General features: G+C 35.9%; 6 protein-coding genes and 1 long non-coding RNA gene across 7 annotated transcripts; 3 read left to right on the top strand and 4 right to left on the bottom strand.

The window, feature by feature from the left end:
- Positions 1 to 363: 363 nt before the first annotated feature.
- LOC138347316 (uncharacterized) lies at positions 364 to 2,448 on the top strand. The gene is made up of 4 exons (XR_011220160.1): positions 364 to 501; positions 590 to 693; positions 967 to 1,044; positions 2,198 to 2,448. It is a non-coding gene; the product is annotated as an uncharacterized lncRNA (long non-coding RNA).
- Positions 2,449 to 3,430: 982 nt separating this feature from the next.
- LOC101250979 (uncharacterized) lies at positions 3,431 to 7,480 on the top strand. The gene is made up of 7 exons (XM_004236399.5): positions 3,431 to 3,751; positions 3,855 to 3,945; positions 4,032 to 4,156; positions 4,310 to 4,406; positions 4,884 to 4,993; positions 6,663 to 6,737; positions 7,202 to 7,480. The coding sequence occupies exons 2-7, from the start codon at positions 3,876 to 3,878 to the stop codon at positions 7,250 to 7,252; spliced, it is 528 nt and encodes a 175-aa protein (XP_004236447.2). The 5' UTR covers positions 3,431 to 3,751; positions 3,855 to 3,875; the 3' UTR covers positions 7,253 to 7,480.
- Positions 7,481 to 8,009: 529 nt separating this feature from the next.
- LOC101251272 (uncharacterized) lies at positions 8,010 to 8,857 on the top strand. The gene is made up of 2 exons (XM_004236400.5): positions 8,010 to 8,398; positions 8,491 to 8,857. Exons 1-2 carry the CDS (start codon positions 8,147 to 8,149, stop codon positions 8,623 to 8,625), a joined length of 387 nt encoding a protein of 128 aa, XP_004236448.1. The 5' UTR covers positions 8,010 to 8,146; the 3' UTR covers positions 8,626 to 8,857.
- Positions 8,858 to 9,209: 352 nt separating this feature from the next.
- Positions 9,210 to 9,765, bottom strand: LOC101251568 (major allergen Pru ar 1-like). The gene is made up of 2 exons (XM_026030320.1): positions 9,585 to 9,765; positions 9,210 to 9,508 (listed from the first exon to the last, which is right to left on the bottom strand). Exons 1-2 carry the CDS (start codon positions 9,763 to 9,765, stop codon positions 9,210 to 9,212), a joined length of 480 nt encoding a protein of 159 aa, XP_025886105.1.
- Positions 9,766 to 11,720: 1,955 nt separating this feature from the next.
- On the bottom strand, positions 11,721 to 12,509 carry LOC101251871 (major allergen Pru ar 1-like). The gene is made up of 2 exons (XM_004236402.5): positions 12,213 to 12,509; positions 11,721 to 12,117 (listed from the first exon to the last, which is right to left on the bottom strand). The coding sequence occupies exons 1-2, from the start codon at positions 12,391 to 12,393 to the stop codon at positions 11,819 to 11,821; spliced, it is 480 nt and encodes a 159-aa protein (XP_004236450.1). The 5' UTR covers positions 12,394 to 12,509; the 3' UTR covers positions 11,721 to 11,818.
- Positions 12,510 to 13,104: 595 nt separating this feature from the next.
- On the bottom strand, positions 13,105 to 16,182 carry LOC101259928 (DEAD-box ATP-dependent RNA helicase 35). The gene is made up of 3 exons (XM_004235855.5): positions 15,844 to 16,182; positions 14,677 to 15,578; positions 13,105 to 14,057 (listed from the first exon to the last, which is right to left on the bottom strand). Exons 1-3 carry the CDS (start codon positions 15,862 to 15,864, stop codon positions 13,193 to 13,195), a joined length of 1,788 nt encoding a protein of 595 aa, XP_004235903.1. The 5' UTR covers positions 15,865 to 16,182; the 3' UTR covers positions 13,105 to 13,192.
- Positions 16,183 to 16,321: 139 nt separating this feature from the next.
- LOC101260218 (uncharacterized) lies at positions 16,322 to 24,115 on the bottom strand. The gene is made up of 10 exons (XM_004235856.5): positions 23,675 to 24,115; positions 23,065 to 23,130; positions 22,675 to 22,855; positions 22,282 to 22,478; positions 21,807 to 21,857; positions 21,640 to 21,731; positions 20,108 to 20,232; positions 18,785 to 18,879; positions 18,550 to 18,654; positions 16,322 to 16,631 (listed from the first exon to the last, which is right to left on the bottom strand). The coding sequence occupies exons 1-10, from the start codon at positions 24,002 to 24,004 to the stop codon at positions 16,494 to 16,496; spliced, it is 1,380 nt and encodes a 459-aa protein (XP_004235904.1). The 5' UTR covers positions 24,005 to 24,115; the 3' UTR covers positions 16,322 to 16,493.
- Positions 24,116 to 26,755: the final 2,640 nt, after the last annotated feature.

Here is a 26,755-nt window from a genome sequence, read left to right as displayed (position 1 = left end):
GTCAATATTCTGAGTAAACGCGCTCGGATGAGAATTCCGTCAGCGCGGTTAGCTTCGGAATGTCGAGTTTGGTCTAGTTTGACCCTTCTTTTGGGTTTTGAGGTTTTTGATATTTTTTCCGAGCCCTTTTGTGGTTTTTGACTTAAAATGGCCAATGGAAGTGGGACCCACATTTTATCGAGATGACCTCTGATGAAAATTTCGACGGCGCCTTTGAGTCCGGAATGTCGACTTTGGTAGGGTAGCATATCTATTTTATTTTTATCAGGTTCCGAACGGATTTCGAGCACCCGTCGGAGACTTTAAAGAAAGTAGGCAAAGCTGAATCTGATGCAGCCCTTATAAAAACCCAACTTTCAGCTTTGTGTCTTACTTTGAAATCTTGATATCTTGAGCTATACAACTCCAAATTGGGCGATTCAAAAGGCTGGCTAAGTTGTGAGATTTTTCGAGGGCAACGCATTGGTGAGCTTGGAATCTGATTTGGGGACCCGATTTGAGGTAATTTTTGGGTTTTAATTGCCGTCATAGCTCATTTTCGAGCACAAGTTTTGGGAAATTTTAGAAGGTAATTTCTTGGCCATTTTAGGTCCGAATCAAGTGATTCAAGAGCCTATATTGTGGGTTTTTTCGTGAGGATCGTCGTGGTGTGGTTGGTTTTGGCTGTTGGAGCTTTATTTTTGGTAAAATCTTGTAAGTAGCTGCTGCCATAGTTGCTGATTTTTAGCTTAGAATTTGGGTTCTTTTGTTGCATGTTCATGTTGGAACTGTTTTGAGTCCTGAATTGTGCTCCGTTCTGGTATACAAGTTTCGAGAGTTATTTAGGACTTTTATTTGGAGTTAATTCGAGATTTCTCAACGCGGATCCCACTTTTTCCATTTTGACCGTGAAATTGACTCGTCTCCGTTTCTTGCGATTTTAGTGTTTAAATGACTGTAATAACTTTGTGACTCTATTTCTGATAGTGTATCAACGTTTCGTGGCCTTTTAGAAAGTAAAAGATCCGGGGAGTGAATTTTGGAGCGCGCCTGATCTGCGTTCAGGTAGGCTATTGTTTCTCTTCTTAGATTGAACTCGAACATGTGAATGCATGTTGATTAGTTGGAATTTGGATTGGGTAGTTATTGGATCATCCATAGGTGTTAAGAATCATATTTTCGCCCTTTTTCTGAGAATTATCGGGTAACTGTGAGCATGTTTATTGTTATTAATTGACCTTCTTTGCTATATGAATTATTTGTATGTTTGAATACTGGTTGTCAGAAGTATGTTGGGCCTTAGTTTAGGTTTGACTAGGGTTTTCCTTAGAAATGCATGATTCAAAGTCGGTAGGACTTAGTTTAGCCTCGACGTCGCTCGGCCGGCTTAAATCCTTGTAGACTGATGTAGCAGACTTGAGTCTGATAGTTGGGTATTTAAAAAGACGATGAGCTTGCTCTAGCGATAGTTACTCTTATTTCTTCGATGTTACGGCTTCTTGAGTTACGTCAGTGACAATGATTTCCGCTCCGTGATTCAAAGTTGAGTTCGATTCAGCTTTAAGGACTTACATTGATTAGCTAAGTCTGGATGGTGTTCCACGGGTTTATATGATTATGGATAGATAAAGACTCTTTCAGCAGCTATATCGACATCTTTGTCGGGTATCCGGATTTAAGGTCCGGCCTCGAACATCCACATACTTATGTAGAGCATCCGGTTAGAGGTCCGGCCTCAAGTATGTAGAGCATCCGGTTAGAGGTCCGACCTCAGTTACTTATATTTTGCAATTGGCTACTTGTGTAATTCTGGTGAGTGTCCGGTTCAAGGCCCGACCTCCGTACCGTCAGATTTTACTTTTTGATTCGGTGTTCTTTGGCCTCGAGTTTTATTCTCCTTAAGTTATAGTTATTTTGTGTACTTGTCGGGCTTATGGGGGTCTGTTCGGGTTTTTATTTAAACTTGTGCACGAGTGTACCTTCTGGGCTTATGGTGGGTCCAGTTAGGTGTAGTTAGCTTATTTATATTAATTTAGTTAGATTTTTATACACTCGTGTGCATTATTGTGTTACTTAGCCTTCTGTTCTTGACCTCTAGTTTTGTGATTCCGTCTTTTCATAGTGCTTTACTTTTCTAGTTCAGTCGGCCTATGATGCCTACTGGGTACGTGTTTTTTTGGTACTCATGCTACGCTCTGCATCTATTTTCGTGATGCAGGTTCGAGCACCGGTAGTCAGCGTTGATCGAGTTTGGGGAATTTCTGGTCTGGAGACAGGGGTGAGCACACAGCGTTTTGTACTATTTCAGTCTCCATCTGTTTATATAAAAACTTGTCTTTTACTTTTCGAGACAGTCTAGTTTCGGTGGTCCACTGTTGGGACTTGTACTCGTTTTGTTGATAACTCTGTATTAGTGACTTCCAGGTTCTGGGAGGGATCCTTTATTGTATTTATGTTTTGGTTTGCTTATGTTGTTATAGTATTTTTTCTTAGTCTTGTTTAGTTTCTTCTACCCTCACACCCAGTATGTGTGGTTCTGGGTTGTGGTTTAGCTTACCTACTGATGGGTTATAGTAGGTGCCTTCATGGCTCGAGAAATTGGGTCGTGACATATCATTATCCACGTTTGAAGTTAATGGAGCAATTATTCAGCTTCTCATTTGTTAGAGAAGGTAGGTAATCTTTTCATCACATTCATACTTTATTTTTGGTTTGTGTATTTTTGTCATGCAGTCTTCTCAGCTCTCACTTCTTCCACCCCTCTCTGGAGGGAAAAAAAAAAGGCTTGTGGAATAATGCTATCTTCCGATCGGTTTTATTCGCTGACGATTCTGATTGTGTTGAATTAAGGTGGAAGTTGGTTGTACAAGAATTGAAATCATTCTCAGATTGTCACTAATCAGCAATCCTATTCTCCGCCGTTGTATAATTTTTTCTATTACAAATTTGATGAATTCAGGATCCCATTTCCAGATTTAATCTTGAGATATGAGAACACTTGGAACTGCGATAAAACAACTAAACATGGCATGGCATTCGCTTTCAGCTTCTGCCAAAATCATTTGACCTCAGGCACTTCATTCTTCTGTTTTGGCAAGGAATAGAAAACTAGAGTGGTTTATTAGTTGCAACATTTTTGCCTTCGACCTATTAAAGGGTAAACAATTCTATCTACTGCATTTTTTTTACGTCTACCAGAACAATTTGGCGTCATATATTCCTCAGCTCCCTTTGAATTTGACTACTTAATAATCAAAGCAATTCATTCAGTTGGTTCAAGGTAAATGGGTAAAAATTAGTTCATGAAATTATAATTTGTATAAACTTACTCATTTATATTTCACCTCAACTCATTTCACTATATAGAAATCTAGCTCAAATTGATCAATAAAAAATATTTATCAAGGACATTTTTATTGATATAATGTTAAAAAATCACTTTGAGATATTTGTGTACTTCTTAATTTTTTAGTACTCTATATTTTATTGATCTAGAGAACCAATAGAAAGACCACCTGACTATAAATGCAGTAAATACTGCTGCGGAACACCAGATCAGGAATCTTTAAAGCCTCTAAGAGGGGTGATAAGTTTGATAGGCAGACATCAAATTCCCCGTCACGCAGTAGAGTACAGCCAAACTAGTTTCTTGTTGATGACATAGTTTGCTCAATCCTAGAGCTAGATTCACACACTCCGCTACTATAAAATTTGTTCTTCCCCCTCGTCTTGGTTGCCTTTATCGTGCGCCCATCTCTCTTGGGAACTTGAGGTAATCCCCATTTCATTCTTTACTAATCGTAGGAGGGGTTCTGATTCTGATGAAAAATCTGATTTTGTTTAATGGGTTTCTCTTAATTTCATGGGATTTGTAGTTTTGCTGCTGAGATTTGACCATGGGTAATGCTTCTTCGATGTTGACTCAATATGATATTGAGGATGTTCAAGACCACTGCGACCATCTCTGTAATTTTTTCTTACTCATCTATTAGTCGTCTTCTTCTTCTTCTTCTTGCACAGCTTACTAATTAAGATTTACAACACAACCCCAGTTGCACAGCAGGAAATAGTGTCACTGTATCAGAGGTTCTGCCAACTTGATCGGAATTCAAAGGGTTTTATATCAGCTGATGAGTTTCTCTCTGTGCCAGAATTCGCAATGAATCCACTTTCTCAGGTGTGATTATAATTTTTTCTTTTTGCTCTTAACTATTAGATTCGTGCAAGCTGATCCCAGGCACCACTGTTATGGAAAATAATTGCTATTTTTTTTTGTGTGTCTTGTTGGTCCGTTCTGTGTTCAATAATAATGTGAAATACATCTTTACAGAGATTGCTTAAGATGGTGGATGGCTTGAACTTCAAGGACTTTGTGGCATTTTTATCAACTTTCAGTGCTAAGGCCAGTGTGGCACAGAAAATTGAACGTACGTCGTTGCATCTTTACATGTGTTATATTTTTGCTACTTGAGGAAAAACATGTTTTTGTTGGAGGAGGACTCTGTTTAAAACTTGTTTACACTTACTGACATCTTAGACATACGACTATCCCTGAAAGCTGTTCTGTAGTCTAAAGCTGATTTATATAAGATTCTCTCCCTATGGTTATTTGGTAACCTCTGCATTTGCCACTGTGGTAAGAGAAGATCCATCAATGCCATTAAATGATTTTGTTATAGTCTTTCTAGGATAAGGGGACTTACAGTAGAAGGTCTAGAGGTGGTGGTAAAATACCAATCATATTAAAGAACAGCTCTTATAACAACAATTATTCAGATTCTTTTATTACCGAATGTTGAAACAAGAGATTTGTTATTTACCTAGTACTGCAATTCTTTTACTAACTTTTGCCCTTCTTTTAATACTTACCAATTTCCTCACCTACGGCTACCATGTTCTTTTAGTTATCTTCAAAGTGTACGATTCTGATTGCAATGGGAAGGTGACTTTTGATGACATAATGGAAGTGCTTCGGGATTTAACTGGATCATTCATTTCTGACAAGCAAAGAGAGGTATGTTACATCTATTATCATTTTTTCCCCCTCTCTTTCTTTTTTAATACTGAGTTTTATTCACAAAACAGAATTAAGAAAGTTCTCCATTTGTACAAGATGTATAAATAGCATCCTAATCCTGTTTCGATCAAAATAATCAGGGTGTCGTGTGGAAACTAACAATTGCAGAGCTTGACGACGATATATCAGAGACAAAGAAAATCATATTAAAAGAAACATTATTTGGATATGGTTTAACCAATTGGCCTTCACATGAGAAACTATATAAAAGAAATCACACAAACGATTGGAGAGAAAATATCTCCCTAAACAACACTGTTATAATGACTATATTGTAGATGGAGTTGTGTTATTGTGGGAAAGACTGATCTTCAATTTATAGAGGTTTAAAATTTTCTTCCAAGAAAAGTATAGATATAGAAGAGTTTTTCTCCACCAAGAAAACCTTTTGTACCTAGAAAACTTTTTTTGGAATAAAACACAATTTTATTAGAATTTAGATAAAGTAGGACATTCAGGGAAAACCCTAACAAGTCCAAGTTAGAAAGATTCTGTTAAGTTACAAAAGTGTGTCAAACTGATTTACCTCCATATTTCACCAAAAAAGATGGAGATTGTGCATCTTGATCAAGATGAGTGTTCCTGTAAAAGATTTGTAGCTCCTTAAAGAGGAGTTTAGATAATCCACTAGACTTCGTCAACTTCATTCATGGTCTGTGTGATGTGTTGAAGTAGATTTATACTCTATAAATTATGATTATTCTGTTTTACGTTTTAAGTGCTTTATGATCTTTAATATCTTAACTACGATCATTTGCTTGTGCTTGTTTTATTAAAGGACCATAACTAATAAATAACTCTGTCAAAAGTGTAAACTGTGTATATCAATCTGAGCATTCTAATAGTAGTTGCCCTACTGTTTTACTTGTCTGTCTTCTTTGAAACCTTTTCTTACTTAACTTGTGGTTCCATAGAATCTCGTGTACACATATGTTTTAATTTAAAGATCTATATCGCAATGTTCTAATATAAGGATCTCAATTTTAGTTAGTAAAATCATGAACTGATACTTTACATAGATTTGACTTCGGTAGCTTTTCTTCAGAGAACTTGTGGCACTTCCTTTTTTAGTAGACTCTGAGTTGTAGTCTTGCTCTTTTCCTTTACTGTATTGTTTATCTAGGTCTGGATGGAGGAGAAAAATGACAAGAAGGCGGGCCATATGTGAATAGAAGTTTATCCATTCATGTCTGCAAGTAAAGTGTTGTGCTTGTGATTGAGAAATTCGCATGGTTGTCGTCTGCCATTATCTGTTCAAAAATGATCTTTAGAGGAACCTGTTAAAGAAAAAATGAGCATAGTTATTTAGATTTAAACTTTGGATGATGTGTTTGGGTACATGACTTCCTGTTATATAATTGGCTGGTTTAGTTCCTCATGATTTGCTAGACACTTGATACATCGCTGCAATCACACGCACCGTAAATTTTAGCATTTTCTTTGCATCTTTTAGATCAGCAGGCCCTATTCTTGAGTAAAGAACATTTAACTTTCTGAATCTCATGTGATTTTGTTGTTTCCTGCCTTGTTTATCAGTTACCGTTTCATGTAGCTTTTGAATAATGAATTTGATGAGTTTGTCGTTTGCATTTGATCTGAATTGCAGGAAGTGTTAAGCCAGGTTTTGCACGAGGCTGGTTATACAAGGGACTCCTTACTGCAGTTGAATGACTTCATTAAGGTTAATTCATGTTTTCTGGACCAAATTTTAATTGGTTTTTATTAACTAATGTTTTGTGGGATTATAGGTCTTTTTTTGGGGTGGGGGTGAACCTATTAATAAGAAAAGATTAGATGTCACAATTAAGAAATGACGTCCTTCATCAGAAGCATTCTGATGTTGTGAAGTTTTTAAAAGATTTACGTTGAGACACTGCAATAGTGGTGCAAGGGGAGGCAAGGCGAGGTCCCTGTCACAATGGGTATGCTTGTGATGCTATTTTGTTTTTATATAAACATGCAGTTACTCTTGTTTTGGTTCGATTTATAAATTGCTTTTGTTTAGATTGGTGAATTTGTCATGATAACTTGAATTGGGTTTGAAAGATCAACTGTATAATTGTATTGCTCAAGCTATGTTTCTCGTTTTAGTGTTCAATATTCTCTCTCCTTATTGTTTTGTACTTGTGTTGGGTTATGTTTCAGATCATGGACCACCCTGGTTTGAAGATGGAGGTTGAAGTACCAATTGACTAGTTACGCTTGCCATGTCATTCAGATGTCTCTGTGTACACGTTTTGTTGGATTTGTGCACCTGCAATCTCTTGTTTGTTTTTCTCCGTTGATCTCTTTCTTTTTTTCTTTCTTCCTCTCCCCCTTCCCCCTTCCCCCTTTTGTGGGGGCAGGGATAGAAACACAGAAAGAACCATGTAATTAAGATAAAAGCTTTTAGCTTCTTCAAAAAATCTTTTGAGTATGCTATAATTCTCATTTTCACGAGTTGTATATTTTTTCGAAGTTGAATCGTGCAGAGTTTTGCCTTGTTGAACCAAGTGTTGTGCAATACATATGAGCTAGTCGAGGGAACATAACAACTAACTATCGAGACTGGTGCACATATAATTATCTAACAAATTGTCCTTCACTTATATATACACGAAACAGTCTCTCTATATTCTCAAGGTAAGATAGGTCTGAGTCTCTCTGTATTCTCGAGGTAAGGTAGGTCTGAGGCTGTGTATGCACTACCCTCCCACACAGGTAGGATTGTATTGGTATGTTGTTGCAGAAGTAATGCGGAATGAATGAATATATTGGCACTCTGAGTATGAGCTCAATAAATAAGACTCACATCCCAATGTTTCGTTCAGGCTCAGGAAATATCAATAGCTACAACTACGGCCCAATGAAAGGACAAATATTTCTAAAAATTGCCAAAAACAGAGTGAGTCACCAATTAAAGCTACCGCCGCTCATTGATACCTTCTGATTATAAGCATCCAAAATTTGCCTATTTCTTTGAACGGAAGAAATCAGACCCTCCCACTTTCAGCTTCAAGACAAATCTTTTCGTTCCACCATGCAGTAATCAGTAAATTCTGCATTCAAAAATGCAAAATTCGAATCGTTGTGCTTTCAGGGCCAGCCAGCATGGAAAAATCCACTGCGTATTCGCATCACTTAGCTGAAAGTTCATCAAGGAATGTTTATGCAGAAGAAGCTAATTACAGAAATAAGGAGTTTGTGCGTGCTGAACAAGTTAAACTACTTGATAAGAGATTGAGAATTCTTGAAGATGAAGCAGAGATTCTCAAGGTAGTTTTCTTGGAAGGTGCGGAAGAAAGAAGAAAGTTAGTAAATGAAGTTCAAAACGAATTTCAGGCTGCCTTCGGATACCCAAAGGTATTAGTAAGATATTCTTTTGATGCTGCAGTTAAAGTTGCTTGTTTCTATTGAACTGCAGTTTGTTGCCTAATGTTCTTTTCCCTGTACAGCATCAACGACATGGACTCCTGCAAATTCTACACGAAGAATCAAACCCAGCAATTGTCATCAGAAAACTGAGAGCTTCAGATGCTACTGAATGTGTATCTGAATTCTCAGGTCGATGGTTCCGCCTGAAGATTTGATGGCCTGGAAGTTGCAGTTTCTCCTCACGTGTGGTGCTGATTTCTTTTTATTCAGATACCAAACACGTGAAAATATTATTTTCACTTCTTAGGTGGTGGTGATAGTTGAAACTCAAGATTTTTTGGTATGATTTGATGCCATATTGAACTGTGTAACTGTCTGTCTAAAAAGTTTAACTATTAGAGATATCATACTTTATCTACTTAATTATATTATGTCTCAACGATTTCATCATCTGAAGTTCTATATACTTCCACTAGAAGCCTGCTGTTATGCATTACATAATCTGCAAAGAAGAAGCTCTTGCTGTAGTTAGTTTCTACATTCTCAATGTAAGGATTCTCACTTTGTTTAGTCATCAACCATTACTCATCTCTTTCAACTTTCCAAGCAAATGTGAAATGACAAATGAAAATGAAACTGGCACAGAAGAATTTTTTAGTTAATCAATACTTTTAACCATGAAAGCAACCAACAACATTATTGCACACCAGAAGATACTTATTGCTGACACAAATATGAAAGACAAACTTAGGACTCAGAGAGAAAACAGCCAACCCATAACATAGCAACTCTCTAACTTCTAAGCATACGCTTCAGGATTCTGAAGGAGATAGGCTTCTACAGCTTTGAACATCGCCAAAACCTTCTCTTTGCCTGCCTTGATTTCCTCTTCCTTGAGCTTGAAATCTCCCACAGTATAGTATGAGCTAGTCACCTTAGAGATGGAACCACCATCTGCTGACTGTTCAAACTTCACGTCATAAGTTATCTTCTCAAGGTTGTCAACCAGTCCATCACCTTCGATCATTGTATACTTATATGTGTATGTCTCCTCATTAAGCTCATCCACACGATACTTTATGGACTTAAAATTTCCACCTACACATGCACAAAAAGATACAAGATAAAACCAGAAGACTTTTGCATAAAACATAAATAATTTTGGTGATTATACCGTCAGGAAAATTGATAGTCTTGATGCTTCCAGCACCTCCATCACCTTGAACTTCAATGCTTTTGATAGCTTGTGGCATCAAATTAGGGATCAAGTTATGAGAATCAACAATGGAGGCCTTGAATATTCTTTTTGGGGGAAGTGGAGAAGTGTTCTCCTCAGTGAAGGTGGTGACAGCCATAATGTTTTGATTCTAAGATGAAATTTAGTTGAGTGAGATTTTTGTAGGGGGAGAGCACTTGTTTGGTACAAATAGAAGGAAATTTAAGAGTTTATATAGGTTCAAGTCCATGAATTATATAACCTTGTAATCACTTTCATGGCAGGCCAAATATATGCTTTTGCTTGTCCATATGCATTGGTTTTGCTATAGCTTAAGGATATGTTTGTTTGGTGCTCAGATGCTCTTTATTGGTTTTACTTATTCAATATATTTGGTATACATGAACTCGGAAATGGTCATACAATTAATAAGGATTTTTGCCTTTGTCTTGTTTTTAAAGTTTTTTTCCCCTCGTTTATAGGGTACGCCTAATTCTACTACATTTTTATCAACTGAAAACAAAAAAGTAGTTTGTATTGTATTGTATTGTATTGCCGAATGTCTTGATAAATCAGGATTTAGTCATGACAGGATGATTGCCTCAATTCATAATTGTTTCTTCAGATAGAATAATCATCATTTTCTTAGGCATTGACAATCAAGGAAGTTCAACTGCAGTAGAAATTCAGCTTAGGGAAATAGTCTACGATTTTCACAATCCTCAACTCTAGTAATATGATTCAATGTGAGGATGAACATTGATAATATAAAATCTACGTTCACGTACGTGTAATGCTAAGATACATCTGGGATTCTGGAGCAAAAAGTATCCAGAACAGTTCAAGGAACAACTTTTAAATTAACCATGAATATTACATTCTACATTGAGAAACCTATTAGTAGTAACTATCATCAAGCTACAAAGAGAAGAGGATACATTTAGTAAGGGCATTAAAGTTCTCCACTATAACCTCCAGAACCTAAGTAGTCTCTCCTTGAAATGGCTATCTGCACTCTCTTTTTGTGCTGTAGTTTGGGGATATCACGGATACAATGACCAAGCCCACCACAATATACACTATCCTTTACTCCACTTGCATTCATGATCGCGTCAAGGTAGTTCAGGCTGCATTCAGATATTCAAAGGTATTGATAAGATAATCTTATTGCTGCAATTACTGTTGCTTGTTTCTATTGACCTGCAGTTTGTTGCCAGATGTTATATACTTGTGTTCTTTTCCTGTACTGGTCAACGACATCGACTCCCATAATTTCTGTTGTGAATAATCATATTCAGCAGTTGTCAGCACAGAACTGAGAGTTTCAGAGGCTGTTTTCCAGGATGCTACTCGATGTGAATGTGAATTTTCACATCAATGATTCCATCTGTCTGAAAAGATTTGATGGCCTGGAGGCTGCAATTTCTCCTCAGGTGTGGTGCTGATTCTTTTTATTCATGTACTCAAAACGTGAAAATATTTTTTTTGCTCCTTAGGTGGGGAGCCACAAAAGACTATCTAAATTGATTCGTTTCTGCTGATAAGCCCCAATTGGATCATAGGAATTCGAAAAAAAGGGTTCTTACGTATACTTATTGTAACTACTGTCTCTTCTTTTTTGATTTGATAGTGAGATTTGAAACTCGAGACTTTGTCTGATCTGCATGTTAGAATTGTGTGACTGTCTCGTCTAAAAAGTTGAACTATTACAGAAACCACACTTGTCTTCTTAATTATATTATGTCTCAACAATTTCATTAACAAAGTCATATGTGCTTTGACTAGAAGCGTTATTGTCACATGTCACTGTTATAGAGTGATCATTTTCATATTTCCACTCCTGTTTTTTTGGACTCATTTAAGGAATAATCTGTTATTCATCACAGAAACTGAAAAAAAAAGAAGCTATTGTTGTAGCTAGTTTATACATTCTCAATGTAAGGATTCTGAATTCAATTATTCATCAACCATTACTCAATCTCTTTCAACTTTCCGAGCAAATGTGCAATGACAAATGAAAATGAAGACTGGTACAGAAAAAAAAAACTTAAGATTATCACTACTTCAAACATAAAAACAGCAAACAACATTATTTCACACCAAAAGATACTTATTTCTTCCACAAACATGAAAGACAAGCTTAGGATTCATAGAGAAAACAACCATCCCATAGCATAGCAACACTCTAACTTCTAAGCATAAGCTTCAGGATTCTGAAGGAGATAGGCTTCTACAGCTTTGAACATCGCCAAAACCTTCTCTTTGCCTGCCTTGATTTCCTCTTCCTTGAGCTTGAAATCTCCCACAGTATAGTATGAGCTAGTCACCTTAGAGATGGAACCGCCATCTGCTGACTGCTCAAACTTCACGTCATAAGTTATTTTCTCAAGGTTGTCTACCAGTCCATCACCTTCGATCAATGTGTACTTGTATGTGTATGCCTCCTCGTTAAGCTCATCAACACGATACTTTATGCACTTAAAATTTCCACCTACACACACAAAAACAAGAGTTATCGTTGTCTTCAGAAATGTTGTCTACTAAGCACAATTGCACAAAAATAGAAGAGTGATACGATGATTGTACCGTCAGGGAAATTGATAGTCTTGATGCTTCCAGCACCTCCATCACCTTGAACTTCAATGCTTTTGATAGCTTGTGGCATCAACTTTGGGATCAAGTTATGAGAATCAACAATGGAGGCCTTGAATATTCTTTTGGGTGGAAGTGAAGAAGTGTTCTCCTCAGTGAAGGTGGTGACAGCCATAATGTTTTGATTCTGAGAAGAAAATTGAAGTAGTAGTATCTCTTGTATGGAGAGAGCACTTATTTGATGAAAAAAAAGAAGAGATATCAGAGTTTATATAGGTTCAAGTTATATAATCTTGCAGTCATTTTCATGGCTGGCAAAGTATATGCTTTTGTTTGTCCTTACGCATTTGTAAAATTACTATAGCTTAACGATATGTTTGTTTTGTGCTTAAATGCTCTTTGTTGGATTTACTTATTCAACATATTTGGTATACATGAACTAGGAAATGTCATCCAATTTATTAGGATTGTTGTCTTTGGCTTGTCTTTAAGGTCTGTTTTTATTTTATTCTCTGTTTTATGGGGTACGCCTAATTCTACTACATTTTTATAAAGTGAAAACATAAAAGAGTTTCATATTTTTGTTGTACTATCAATGTCCCTTGATAGATCAGGATTTGGTCATGAGATGATGATTACATCAATATATAATTGTTTCTTTCTGGTAGAATGATCATCAATTTCTTAGTCATGCACACAACCGAGAAAGTTCAACTGTGCTAAGAATTCAGCCTATGAAATAGTCCACAAGTTTTTACAATCCTCAACTCTTGTAATATGATCCAAAGTGAACATAAATACTGGTCACATAAAATAGACGTTCACAATCTGTCTAATGTTAAGATACATCTGGTTCTGAAGCAAAAAGTTAAAGCATCCAAGACTGTTCAAGAAGCAAATTTTAAATTAACCATGAATATTACATCGTACATTGAGAAGCTACAAAGAGATGGAAGATATATTTGGCAAGGGAATTAAATTTCTCCACGATAACCTCCAGAACCGAAGTAGTCTCTCCTCGAATTGGCTATCTGGACGCTCTTTTGGTGCTCTAGCTTGGGGCAGTCACGGATACGATGACCAAGCCCACCACAATAGGCACAACCCTTTACTCCGCTTGCATTTGTGATTGCCTCAACGTCGTCCATAGGGTCATTTAGCTCTGCAAGGACAGGAGGGATCCTTTGTTTTGCTTCTTGTAACAAGTGTTTCAGATCAAGGAGAGTTGTTTCGCTTTGATTCTTGTTGATAAAGGTTGTGGCAATTCCTGTTTTTCCACATCTTCCTGTTCGTCCAATCCGATGCACGTAGTTTTCAATTTCGGCAGGCATATCATAGTTAATTACATGCTGAATCTCAGGAAAATCCAACCCCTTAGAGGCAACATCAGTGGCAACTAGAACATCTTTCTTGCCTGATTTGAATGTCGCAATTGCATACTCTCTATCCTCTTGATCCTTTCCTCCATGAATAGCCACAGCTTCTACTCCTTTCAAGAGAAGATATTCATGGATATCATCCACATCAGCCTTATTCTCACAGAAAACCAGAACCGGTGGTGGAGTCTTTTGCAAGCACTCGAGAAGATAAACAATCTTGGCTTCCTGCTTTACATACTCGACTTCCTGAATCACATCAAGGTTAGCTGCTCCAGCCCTCCCCACATTCACAGTTATTGGTTTAACTAATGCACTTCGTGCAAAATTCTGGATCTTCGTGGGCATTGTAGCAGAAAATAGAAGAGTTTGTCTTTGAGCTTTGAAATGATCAAACACCTCCCTAATATCATCTTCAAAACCGAGATCGACCAATCTATCTGCTTCATCCAGTGTCAAGTATCTGCAATGAACCAGCAGTATGGTAGGCACAACAAACTTGGCAGATATACATAGTAAAAAAGTATGAAAAAGAAGCAAATCAATCAACAGGATTAAGTTATATACAGACATATACAATTTTTAAGTGCATGAGTCGAATTAGCATTTAGCAGTAGCTCAGTAATTTCCATCGTTCAAAACTGATTTTGGCTGAAAAAATGAGGTGTACCCGTGTTGTAAACAAAGCTCTCCCAAACAGTTCTCCATCTATATATGTACGACTCTTGAAGGCATGGGGTAGACATAAACAGTACCACATCTTATGTGGAACAGCAAACCAGCAGGAAAGGAGCAAGACCTGACGACTGATGATGAGGACAAGCAACCCCAATACTTGATAGATCAGAAGTTAGGTACAAGTGAATGAATTGTTCTATGCGACACACTCTCTAGACCATACAAGCCAGATGAACACATTATACGAAGAATAATCAGTACTTTTTTCCTGGTTTTTATGGTCTTGAGAGTTAGTGTTACATAGAATGATTCATTTAGGCCTATACATAGAAAGACGAGACAACAACCAAATAGATATCATAAAATACTACCTCGATAATGGATCTACAAGATTAGGTCTGTACCTGCAATTGTCAAGGTTCATTTTCTTCTTTGCTAACATATCTTTGAGCCTTCCAGGTGTAGCAACCACAATGTGCACTCCCTTCTTGACAACATCAGTTTGGGACTTCATATCAACTCCACCAATACATAGCAAAGGCCTCAATTCCGGGTAACCATACTCCTTGAGTGGTTCTAAAAATTGTTCTATAACTTCATACGTCTGTCTTGCAAGCTCTCTAGATGGACAAACAATCAAACCGAGTGGCCCTTCCCCAGGAGCAATAGGCATCATAATCTCTTCCTGCAAAGCCACCATGATGAGTGGCAAAACAAAAACCAATGTTTTTCCAGAGCCTGTAAAAGCTATACCTATCATATCCCGACCTGATAAAATAACAGGAAGGCCCTGCACTTGGATTGGTGTCGGCTGAATAATCCCCTTCGCTTTAAGTTTCTTCAACATGGGTTCAGGGAACCTCATTTCCTTGAAAGTCTTTATTGGTGGAGGAATATCTTCGCCATCCACAATAATATGCCACTGCTTCCGAATGGCATCACAGGATTTCTTTGACATCCGTCTAATGGCTAATGGAGGCTTCCAACCGGTTAACAAAGGCTCTGTATAAGTAATACCTTTAGCTAATTCACGAACTGACATTAGCGTCTTCCGATCAGATAAATGCTCAATCATCTCCTTCTCTTGCAAGACTACTTGTTCAGTAGGACTAATTTCAGGTTGCTCTTTCTTCAGCTGGGTGGCCATCACAAGCAAACTCGGCTTAGCCTCAACAAGCTTCGATTTTTCCTCTTCCTCTTCCAAGACAGAAGAGTTTCCCTTCCTCTGAAGGATCTTTTGAGCCTCAATCGCTCGGCGCTTTGCAACTGGTACATATTCAACATAATTATCCTCATCCTCCATCTCCTGCAACAAAAAGGATGGTGTGTTAAGACAGTTGTAGTTGAGCTTAAATCTTATCCAACACTCTAAAACGGAAATCAAATTCTAATTCAGTAACATTGTCCAAGAAATAAAGCACCCAAAAACAAAGCTAACAGCGAATAAAGTGAAAAACTCTATAGAAAAACCTACAAAACCCTAGCGAAACGCTTCAAACAGTAGAATCAATTGCAGTATGAATCGTAGAAGGGAAACTTAGAACTGAAAGAGATATGAGGAAGACGCATACCATATTTACGGGGTCTGCCATATGAGTGGTACTCTATGGAGATGAATTGCAGACACTGATTCCTGATTGTGTAATTGCAGAGTTCAGACCAGTAATTCCCGGCGACGACCAGCTGCTGCGGTGTTCCTAAATTGCGGGTCAATAATAGGAGCCCATCTTATTGTGGTTTGGGCTCGGTCTGGCCCAAAACTTCGACCCGACGGAGTGGGAACGTTACCGTTTATTTTCCGTTTGTGAAATTTTTTTACAGTACATTAGCAATCGTAACACCATTTAATTATCCATAATTAATGTCAAACTTATATTGTTATATAATTTTTGAGGATAGTATAGTTCAGAATCTTAAATATTATCAATTTCTACTTAGGTTAAATATACCACAAGAATCGAAATCAGAATTCAGCAATTGTTAATCATTAAAATGCGATTTAAAATTTTCTCCATTATCATTTACAGAGACACTACGCTGAAAAGTGTATACAACATAAAGAATTCATTTGTATTCTCAATTGGGGCATGAAAGTCTTCAGCAGTTTTTTAATTAACAAGTCAATCATGCTTAAATTTCCTGTCTCCCTTGATCAATTTAACAGTAACACTCACATTATTTGTCATCAACCTCTTACAGAATAGCAACCAGAATCTGGTATTTATGTTAAACAGGCTTTGAAGCCCTCCTCTAATTCCTTAGCATCTAAGTTCTTCCCTATAAACACTATCTTGTTTGTTCTTGGTTCGTCCGACTTCCATGGCCTATCTGGAGAACCTTGAAATATGTCATGGACTCCCTGTTACACCAAAAAAGGTAAAGACATGTTAGCAAGTTGAAAACTATCACATGCCACAGAATGTACTCGTTCAAAATTGAATGAGGCTGCAACTCACACCAGTAAAACACTGATCTTATAGTAACTAGAAAAACTTTAGAACGGATCAATTATAGCATTGTTACTGAGCTTTACCAAGAGAGTTTTTGTCATGATAATGTATCCTCATAACATGATCATGCCACCCTTGGTCTATTTAAGGAGCACAACTACTCTGTAAGAGTAGCGCCTTCATTCTGAGGGCAAAATTTTGCAGCAGGAGATGGATACACCAAAGGTTTCTGCACTTGGTACAAACTATTATGGAAGCCTATAATATGTGTGGCCAAGTTGGTATGGACTTCCAAACTCAAACAAGAAAGGTCAGCGACGAAACAGTCCCATCTTTCATATTACCACTTGGTGTAAGGTATAGGTAACAAGGTAATTTTAATAAAAAACTTAAAACTAATTAAATAGGGACCATTTATAAGGACTTATCTAAGGACCGTTTGGTGTTTAGTTCACTATTTAAGTAAGGACCCTGCTGATGACGAAGCAATTAATTTTATTCCAACACTTGGACTGATTTTTTTATTTTTTATTTTTAAAAGGACCATTCTCAAGCTATCTAAACACCCTTGGGTTTAGGTCACTACTTATATAAGAGGTTCATTTGATAGAATTCAATAATCCCATTCTAGAGTAATCAGTTCCGATAATGAATATGTGGATATTAGTTGGAAAAAGTGATTTTCTCATGTAGATGGTGCAAAAGATGGCCTTTAAGAGTAAGATGTACCTCATGCTCTGAACTTACTAGAACATCAGAATCAAACCACCAGTTTCCTGAAGTTGCTAATTACTCAAATAGGGCCAATATAAATGAAATGTGAATGGCAAGTTTTTGCCACCAGGTCATAATTGAAACGCTTGGGTTAGGCCAATACAAGAACTACAGCCCAACCTAGCTTAAGGCACTACATCCCCGTGAGAGCCCTTTATTTGACCAACATACTCCCTTTTGATCTCCCCCAATACCATCATATCAAAGTTGGAAATGATCAACTTTCGGATTAAAAATAATAGCAACATAATGGCAGTACTCCCAAGTAAAAAAGGAAAGTGTGCATAGCAAAGAGGCTGTCAAGTGGTTGCCCCCTTCCATTTAGTCCTTCTCCAGTATGTGAATGGGGTCTTAATTTGGGCACTCTGAACAGGTTGCAATAAGTCATTTGTCAAATACTCACAGCAATTAAAATTCATCAGCATATTGCCTGCTTGCAATTATGATGGTCGTTAAGTACCATGGTGTGGTCTAATGATCAATACAAATAATTGATGATGGGCACCAAAGGTGTGGCAATGATGTGAATTGCAAGTTTCACCCATGATGATGGGCACCTTGATCCCAACCCCATCAGGCCAACAGACCTAGTTGATGTCTTCTCATCTGGCTGTCTTGAAGGACAAAGTTACCAGCTCCTATATTGGTGGAATGATGCAGGTACGCACTAAAATATTTCTGGTGAGGACTTGGTTCCCTAAAACTGTACCTGAACTACCCCACACACCTCCTCTACGAGCTTGAAGCCCCTTTTAACTAGAAAAAAACTAATTTACAAGGCAAAATATCATATTATAACCCCCCCCCCCCCCAAGAATAACTCAGTCTATAAGGAAAAGGCCAAGTAACAAATAAGCAGATATGCCGTACTCTTGTTATTATCTACTGACGGAATGCTTAATACACATACACATTTTGTTTTATCGGATAGAAGTGAAATTCACATCTACATTACAAACAAATGTTTCAGACACGTATAGGGATTGTGTAGTAGCAGTAATCAGATTGTAACTAATCAGTACGAAAAGTAGCACTGGCAAAGAATTTAATAACCTGAAAGACAAATCTCTCATCCATTCCCTCAACAGATAAAAGACCCTTCATCCGATATATGTCATCGCTTCGTTCCATCAGCAACGTTCCCAACCACATATTAGCCTGAAATACAGAATTACAACTCCACAGTTTATTAATGCAACTCGCATTTTTTGTCCATATTTACAACTTATACACAATATCTTAGTGAATGATATATTTGTAGAAAAAATAGAAAGACTACAATGCCAACCTTCTCAAGATCCAAGGTCCCTTCACAAACTATGCTGACAGAAGAAACACCAGGGTCATGAGTATGATCGTGAGAATGGTGATGATCATGATGCTCTGCAATAGATTTGACACATCATATGAACCAAATAGCAGAAAGCAACAATATTCTTGAGGTTGAAGCAAATGTTCAAGATTCAATTATATGCACTAAAAACAGAACTGGTTTTTTGAGAAATAAGGTCACAATGATACACTATTACATCAGAAGTGGATCCAAAGAACGAAAAACAGGAGATAGAAATTTGCATGAGGATTATGGACAAACAAAAAAGGGAACTGGAAATTAAAAAATAAGATATATGGGTCGCTGGATTTGGGGGTTAGAAGGTTGAGATGCTAACAGTAATAAAGTAGATTGGTCAACTAAAACAAAAAGAAAATGCCAAAAACAAGAATTCGAAAGAATAAAAATAGAAGGACCTAATGCTATAAATAAACCAACACACTCACGAAGAAATTACAACTCAACTCATTGATTTATTAAACGACCGAGCTCAAGTTCAACCTACAGCTTGACTCAGCTTGTTTAGTGTTCACGAATAGCAAACCGCACCCCACCCAAAAGAACAAGTCCCTTTTTACATTTTTTCTTTAAATATAAAACAGGTAAAAAACCTTTGATGAAGTAAAAATTATTAAAGGCATCACGAAGATGCAAATTAGTCACAAAAGTAGAAGCAAAAATAGTTTGGTCTGCCAGCCTAGTGCATAAGGCAGGTGATCATGCTCCAGTCAGTGTCCCCAATCATCCAACCCTAAGGTATTCAATAGGAAAATGGTCATTGCGATATTCTATTGTATTCAGTTTTCTCTTAAAGTAAATATGGATCATAAACAGGCTCATGAACAAGCTCAATGTTAAAATAGTTCCAAGATGAATGCAAGCTCGTGCTAGTAGAAATTTATTCAAGCTGAAGTCAAACTTGATCTTGACTTGTATATAATTGGATCAAGCTTGACTAAGCTCGTATAAATTGTCTAACCAAGTTCAAATTTCCAGAACTAGGATTGAGTAGACTCTTTAACAATCCTGCTTGTGTTGCTTGGTAAGAAGTTCTATACGTAAAAAAGTTAATAGCTCCAATCAATAGATCAGCATACTCATAGCATTACGACTAAAGAGAAGACCTGTAAGTACCAAACTGACTACTGAAATGATTTCTTTAAAATAAGGAGAAATAGTTCTTTGAAAAAGCGCACCAACTGATTTTGGTGTAGCATTTTTCTGACATTAGCTGCTAAAATGGCTATTATAGAAGTTCAAACATTAAATAACACTTACCATGCTTGTGATCATGTTCATGATCATGGTCGTGGTCATGATGGTGGTGGTGATCATGATCATGATCATGATCATGGCCAGTATGGTCCTCCTTAGAACCTTCAGCACCAACCGAACTCTCAATTCTACATGAATGTAATAAAATGTAAGCAATCGTCCAGTAACATAAGGACTTGCTGAAGCAAAATCAATCTAAGAAAAAAAGACATCTATTAAATGATTACAAGTATATCTGACGTATAACAGTGCTTTCAGCAGTACAATTTTCCATGGTAAAAAAGACCTTTAAAAGAGTTAAATCAATTATCATTAGCTGAAGATCAAGACCTTGACTAAAACATCAGTGGGTTATGAAACAAAAGCCTATATAACTGATATTGCTCTTTGTAAATGTTTATATTCACAAAAAAGGATCATATTCGAAGAATATATTCCACAATTCAGCACCTAAGGGTGTGGCCTAGTAGTCAATGAAGTGGGTTGAAAACAATGAGGTCTCAAGTTCGAATCTCAATAGAGACAAAAACACCATGTGATTTCATCCCATTAGTCCAAGTCTTGAGGAGCAGAGTTACCTGATACACAGGTGGTGGGAGGTGGCAAATATTTTGTGGAATTAGTCGAGGTGTGCGCAAGTTGGCTCAATGGTTAGCAAAAAATCGCAAGGTTCGAAACTCCGTGGATATTGAGTCCACCCCTCTACCTTCTCCACTTAAACATTAGGCTATTGTTTGCCGCAAGATTCGAACTTGTTACGTGCGCCTAGTCCACATACATATCACAAGTTGTGTTTACCACCAGAGCAAAGCCGTAGGGTCTCTACCTTTATATCTCTAATTAAAAATTTTCCCTCCCTTCTCCTAGGATATTTCCTCTGCTGCCAGCCCCCAAGGGATTAACTAGTGCAGGTTTACTGATTCCCCAGGACCTCCTTTCTAAGAAAACTGACAATAAAATACTGATATGGTTTAGAATGAGTTTGGCATCTGATATACTTCACATCGTTTGGAAGAATACTGGGAACTTGACAAGCAAATCCAAATTTTGAATACCTTTTTTCTGGGGAAAAGAACAAGTTTCAGTTTAACATACTATTAATGAAATTGACCAATTATTTACTTTCTTTTTTGTAAATAACAACTTGACCAATTATTAACAGTAGTTATTAGTATGACATACATGCTATTCTTCACAAAATGCAAGACATAACAATAGACATGCACATTTAAGAATGTCCTCAAAGAAATCATCGGCTTGATGCTAAGTCTAACTAAGCCATTGGATTCTACAAGTTAGGAAATCAACTAGGTAATGACAGTGGATTCTACATGTTAGGACATCAACTAGGAAAAGCAAAAATCTTAGTGCTTTTTCTGTAAGAAAAAATGAACAATGGGAGCTAAAAGATATTAATTAGGAAGTTGAAGCATGATAATACCTTCTAAAGGCATGGTGCAGAAAAGAAGAAGGAACTATATAAGCACATGAGATTTACAGATATGTATACACATCAAAAAGGGAAGAAGTCGGACCTTTCCAAATCAAAGCCTCCAATCCCTAGGACATAGTCCAAATCGACTTTTCCAAACTGTGTCCTCTTCAAATGAGCCATCTTATTTATGTTCTGTCATTCACCATTAGAGCTTAATGAAAGATTGACAGCTAAATATTATGTCAAATTAAAATCAGCAATACCAACCTTAATTCGCTGAATCAAAGAAGAAACTTCAGAATCACCAACAAGATCAGTCTGGCAAGGATATGAAAAGCATTTGTCAGATTACAGTGAGATGGATGTCCAAGCTTAATCTAAAATTCCATACAACAAACTCAATTACTCAATCTATATCTCAGGTAACCTCCACTTGCAGATAAAAAACTCTCAACCATATCACATCCACAAGGAAGCAAAAATTTGTGGAGCACACTGATTTAACAAAAAAACACTTGACAGGAAGCAGCATTAACAGATATATCCTCAATGCCTTTTAAAAATTTGTTCGGTTAGCAATGATTTTTAATTTTGAAATCCTGAAATAGTAAAATATCAACAGATCTGGGATAATTTGTGTCTCTGGCAACTCTAGAGCATCGAATGCTATTATGGAAAAGAGTACCTTACAGGAAGATAAGTATTTGAGATGGAATCCATCACTACATAGAGAGACATGTACCTTGTTAATTATAATACGGTCAGCATAAGCTATTTGCTCAACTGCTTCATTGACGACACCTTTTGGCTTAGTCTCATCCAAGTGAAAACCAACATGTTTAGAATCAACCAGTGTAACAACACCATCCAACTTAACATCATTGAAAACCTGATCCTCCGCGTAGAAAGTTTGAATAATTGGTGCAGGATTTGCCAATCCTGCAAAATCAACACAAGAGAACCAACAATGGTATCAAATGAAGTGAGACCCTTTGGGTTAGTTGTGTAAGAAAGCATAAAGATAGAAGCAAGCAGATTGTAATCAAATGCCTGAAGTAGACAGCCGAGAAATCCTGGATACTCAACTTCAAAAAATGCACTAGAACAATTCCAATGAATCTCATCAGTTGCTTACCTGTAGTCTCTATGACAATATGGTCAAATTTCCCTTTCTTTCTACTGACCAACTCTGCGATCATTCTAACTAGATCACCCCTCACAGTGCAACAGAGACACCCATTGTTAAGCATCATAATCTCCTCCGCCCCAGCAGTTTTTGCAGCAACCAAAGAACCATCAATATCCACTTCACCATACTGCATGATATATGATAGACATAATAATTCAGATTCCAGACAATCCCTACCTATGACAAGATTATTGTAGAAACCCCCTTGGGAGGGGAAAGATAAAATAATATGCTACACATTGATTGGATACAAGCATACAGTACGCCTAAAATCTTACCAACACATGAGAACAAATAAGCACTGCAATATTAAGATTATCCAATCCATTTACATACCTCATTCTCTATAACAGCAATGCGCTTGCCATGATCCGCAGTCAATATGTGATTTAATAAGGTAGTCTGCAACATCAGATTTGTATTAGATAATAGATAATTGAAAAAACTTTAAGCTATGTCCATTTTACTATAAAAAAATAAATAATCTAACTATGTGTTTCATTGACAGTTAAATTTCCTTTCTCACTAACATGCCCGGAAAGTTATAGAATCAAATTCATTTGCTTTTTTAAGGCTTGTCATTTGAGGTCCAGATAAAAGTCTCAGACCAACTGAAAGTGTTTCAAATAAGTGAAAGAAAACCCCTCTTCCCAAAATCTTTGAAAAAAAATACTAATGAAAATGGAAGACAGGATACACTGATTTCACGTGGTAGAGAAGACAAGACAAAGGAGAAATTTGTCTCACAAATGAAACCCCAAAAACAGCCAAACACAGTACATATTGAAGCTTCCTATTTCCCTCATTAGTCTATTACTGATATTAGTATCATCAAATAGAATGAACTATTAACTGACCAAAAGAAATTTAAGCAGTATGGGGTAAAAACAAGAAGTACTAAGAAAAACCAAGAATATCAAGAAGTAGTAAAAGAAAAAAAACATACTTTCCCAGAACCCAAGAAACCAGTGATAATGGTAGCTGGAATTCGATTATCTTGAGGAATCTTGGTTAAGATATCAGAGTCCTCGCTTTGCGGGGCGGAAGTAGATGTAGCAGAAACAGTAAATCCGCGAGAGAATCTGTTTGGTTTTGAAGAAGTATTGATTGCAACACTAATTCTCGAAGAGGAACTAGTGGATAAACTGAACCTCTGACATTTGCTTGTTTTCCACAAAGTTGGGAACACTGCTGTACGAAGACCATAGAACTGTGGGGTCTGACGCTTGGCCAGTCCCATAAAGGTGGTGGCTATGTCTATAGACAAAGAAGCCATGGCTGTGAGTTAGTGTTCTTGGTCTTTGGGGGTTGAGAAAGATATTATGATTTATGCGTATGGAATTGACAAAGGGGTTTATCTGATACTACTGCTATATATACAGGGTTTTGCCCGGCCCACAATTTAAATTGGGTTTTAATCATGAAAAATAACCATTATTTAAAAAAAAATTAAAAAAAATGGTCCAACTAATATGTTCCTTTTTAACCCCAACAAAAAAATATTTGCAAGAGGAAAAAATATTGATCTACTTCAATCTTGACATATATATGGTTATATATTCCTTTTGTTTGAATGTTAGATAATTGAATAATTAATATTCAGTCACAATTGTATTATTTTATCTTATAATTTTGTTATTTACAAATAGGCTTAATTCATCTGTAGCCTCTTAAAGTTGTCCTATAATTCATTTAGATATCTCAACTAGAACTGGTATCTATTGAACACTTAAATATGCAAAATGTATATCTATTAAGCACAAAATATTGATGTAGCAAATAATGTGTACTTCACTTTCCATGGGCGCGTGAAGATGTTCAAATAACATTTTTCATTTTATTTTTTTGGAAAAGTACTTTTTTTTTACATCATTGACTTGACATTTTAATTAATGAAGAAACCAAAAACAATCACGTAACAATAAAATAAAATAAAAAGATGTCTTCTTCGTAGGAACAGCCCCAACGATTTCCATCCACCATGGTTACTTCCCATGCCACCAACTTCCTCTCACCCTCCAACTATTCTACCATTTTCCCTCTTTTTTACAAGTTTTAAATATTTTGGCTTGAACTCTATTTATTTCGATGAAAGAAAATGGAATAAATTTTTTTGAAAAACGTTTATAATTGTTTCTTGTAACTGTGATAAATATTTGTCAATAGAAAGAAGATGAAGGCATTACGTAGGAGGCGTTGTCGATGTTGATAGAACGGAATGAAAGAATGAGGTGATGTTCTATTAGCGTGTTAAGGCCGGCAGAATGGGGTAACGAAAAAGATGAGAGGGTGGGGTGGGGGAGTTAATTAGAAGAGTTAATTTTATATTCTTAAAATTATTTTTGGATTTTTAAAAAGAACTTTTTAAAAAATTGAATTTGACCGTCACGTGTCATTGTTTTATTGGTATATTTGTTATATATTTGTGTTTGTACTTCACGCATTTTTGTTTTTGTAGTGATAGACATTTTGTGTCTAATTGATATAAATTTTTAAAGGTTAAAGTGTTTAATGGGTACTAGCCCCAGTTGAGGTGTCTAAATGAATTAGAGAACAACTTTAAGGGGTTACAGATGACTTAAGCCATATAAATTTAATTTTCAATTTCATAGAATCATTTTATCACATAATTTTGATATTACTATTCGATTTTAGTAAAATATCTTTTTACATGTATATAAATATTATAATTTACTATTAGAGTATTTTTCCGAAATGGTGCTAATATATATTTATTAGATAAACTTCTAGCATGTCTTGTTACACCGACAAAAATAATATAAGTAGTGGAATTTCATGTTTTTGTTTGTGAAAAGAAATTAGAAGTGAGTGTGGGGAAAAATGAGTTATTTACTAAAATCTCAACAAATATAATCATAAGGTTTTATAGTTATAGTTTTTCTAATTGCTCTTTTTAACTATGGTTTCGTTTGCTATGAAGGTTGTCGTTGTATATTTCTGCATGTTTATATATTTCGTTTGTCAATATACAAGTAGGGTAATTTATTATAATTTTTTCATAAATTGTATACAAATAGCTAAGGTGAGCATATATTATTTTGGACTTATATAATCAGAAACCGAAAATAAATTTTGAATCTATACAAATCAGTCAAATAACAAGTTCGGGTGAAGCTATAGATGTGAATCAGAATCTCCTTATACAATAGTTATAATATTTAATATGGTTTAAATGTTTGTTATTCTATATAATTTTCTCTTAGATTATTTACATGCAGGGCAGTGTTAAGTGGTATTGGACACCCTTCATCGGAGAAAAGTATCTCATACATACATACATATATGTGTGTGTATAGAATAATATATGAAGTGATCAAATAATATATTTTGGATATCTTGACCCAATAAATGGTTATAGCCTTAATAATTTTGAACACCTTAAATGAGTTAATTTGTATTTAATATAATTTTTCAATTGGAGTGATAAAAAAAACATAATAAAAAGTTTTAAGAAGTGTGATAGAAGAACTCAGGGTTTTTTTAGGAAAACTTGCAACTCATATATAATATTGAATTTGTTATCAATCAATTTAATTTAAGATTTTTTAATTATTATTTTATTACTAAGCTAATTATTTAATTTGATTAAACAATCCCTTTTAAATATAATATATAATTGTCTATATACACAACTTTTTTTTCAATCAACAGTAAATTTTGTTGGAATCAATATATATATATAAATGAGGATCATAGAGGAGGTGATGTGACACCTCTATATGGCCTCCATTTGCATTTAGTTTTTTCATCTTTTTTTTTAAAAAAATAATTATTATATATCAGAAAAAATTACTTAAATTTATTATAAATAAATATTTTATTAATGGTGGGTAATTTATAACAAAAACTCTTCATATTTTTTATTTATTTATCTCACTTATAATTAAAAGAGAAACATAATTTATTTATTTTTAACTTTTTTTAATTTAAATTAATTATTTTATTGTAAAAATATATTACTTCATTTATACAAATAAATACTTTATTAATGTATGAACATTTATAA

Source organism: Solanum lycopersicum, chromosome 3, assembly GCF_036512215.1.
Source record: "Solanum lycopersicum chromosome 3, SLM_r2.1".
NCBI classification, from domain to species: Eukaryota; Viridiplantae; Streptophyta; class Magnoliopsida; order Solanales; family Solanaceae; genus Solanum; species Solanum lycopersicum.
The sequence above is the reverse complement of the archived record's forward strand: the minus strand, read 5'-3'. Positions and strand labels throughout refer to the sequence as shown.

Excerpts from the sequence above, each read along its gene's own strand:
- LOC101250979 (XM_004236399.5), top strand. The coding sequence starts at position 3,876 with ATGGGTAATGCTTCTTCGATGTTGACTCAATATGATATTGAGGATGTT. Across the intron at positions 3,946-4,031 it reads AGACCACTGCGACCATCTCT|TTGCACAGCAGGAAATAGTG; the intron begins GTAATTTTTTCT and ends ACACAACCCCAG. Across the intron at positions 4,407-4,883 it reads TGTGGCACAGAAAATTGAAC|TTATCTTCAAAGTGTACGAT; the intron begins GTACGTCGTTGC and ends ATGTTCTTTTAG.
- LOC101251272 (XM_004236400.5), top strand. The coding sequence starts at position 8,147 with ATGGAAAAATCCACTGCGTATTCGCATCACTTAGCTGAAAGTTCATCA. Across the intron at positions 8,399-8,490 it reads CTGCCTTCGGATACCCAAAG|CATCAACGACATGGACTCCT; the intron begins GTATTAGTAAGA and ends TTCCCTGTACAG.
- LOC101251568 (XM_026030320.1), bottom strand. The coding sequence starts at position 9,765 with ATGGCTGTCACCACCTTCACTGAGGAGAACACTTCTCCACTTCCCCCA. Across the intron at positions 9,509-9,584 it reads GACTATCAATTTTCCTGACG|GTGGAAATTTTAAGTCCATA; the intron begins GTATAATCACCA and ends GTGCATGTGTAG.
- LOC101251871 (XM_004236402.5), bottom strand. The coding sequence starts at position 12,393 with ATGGCTGTCACCACCTTCACTGAGGAGAACACTTCTTCACTTCCACCC. Across the intron at positions 12,118-12,212 it reads GACTATCAATTTCCCTGACG|GTGGAAATTTTAAGTGCATA; the intron begins GTACAATCATCG and ends TTGTGTGTGTAG.
- LOC101259928 (XM_004235855.5), bottom strand. The coding sequence starts at position 15,864 with ATGGCAGACCCCGTAAATATG. Across the intron at positions 15,579-15,843 it reads TGGCAGACCCCGTAAATATG|GAGATGGAGGATGAGGATAA; the intron begins GTATGCGTCTTC and ends TTTTTGTTGCAG. Across the intron at positions 14,058-14,676 it reads ATGAACCTTGACAATTGCAG|ATACTTGACACTGGATGAAG; the intron begins GTACAGACCTAA and ends GGTTCATTGCAG.
- LOC101260218 (XM_004235856.5), bottom strand. The coding sequence starts at position 24,004 with ATGGCTTCTTTGTCTATAGACATAGCCACCACCTTTATGGGACTGGCC. Across the intron at positions 21,732-21,806 it reads CTTTGATTCAGCGAATTAAG|AACATAAATAAGATGGCTCA; the intron begins GTTGGTATTGCT and ends GGTGAATGACAG. Across the intron at positions 18,880-20,107 it reads TGAACATGATCACAAGCATG|AGCATCATGATCATCACCAT; the intron begins GTAAGTGTTATT and ends AATCTATTGCAG.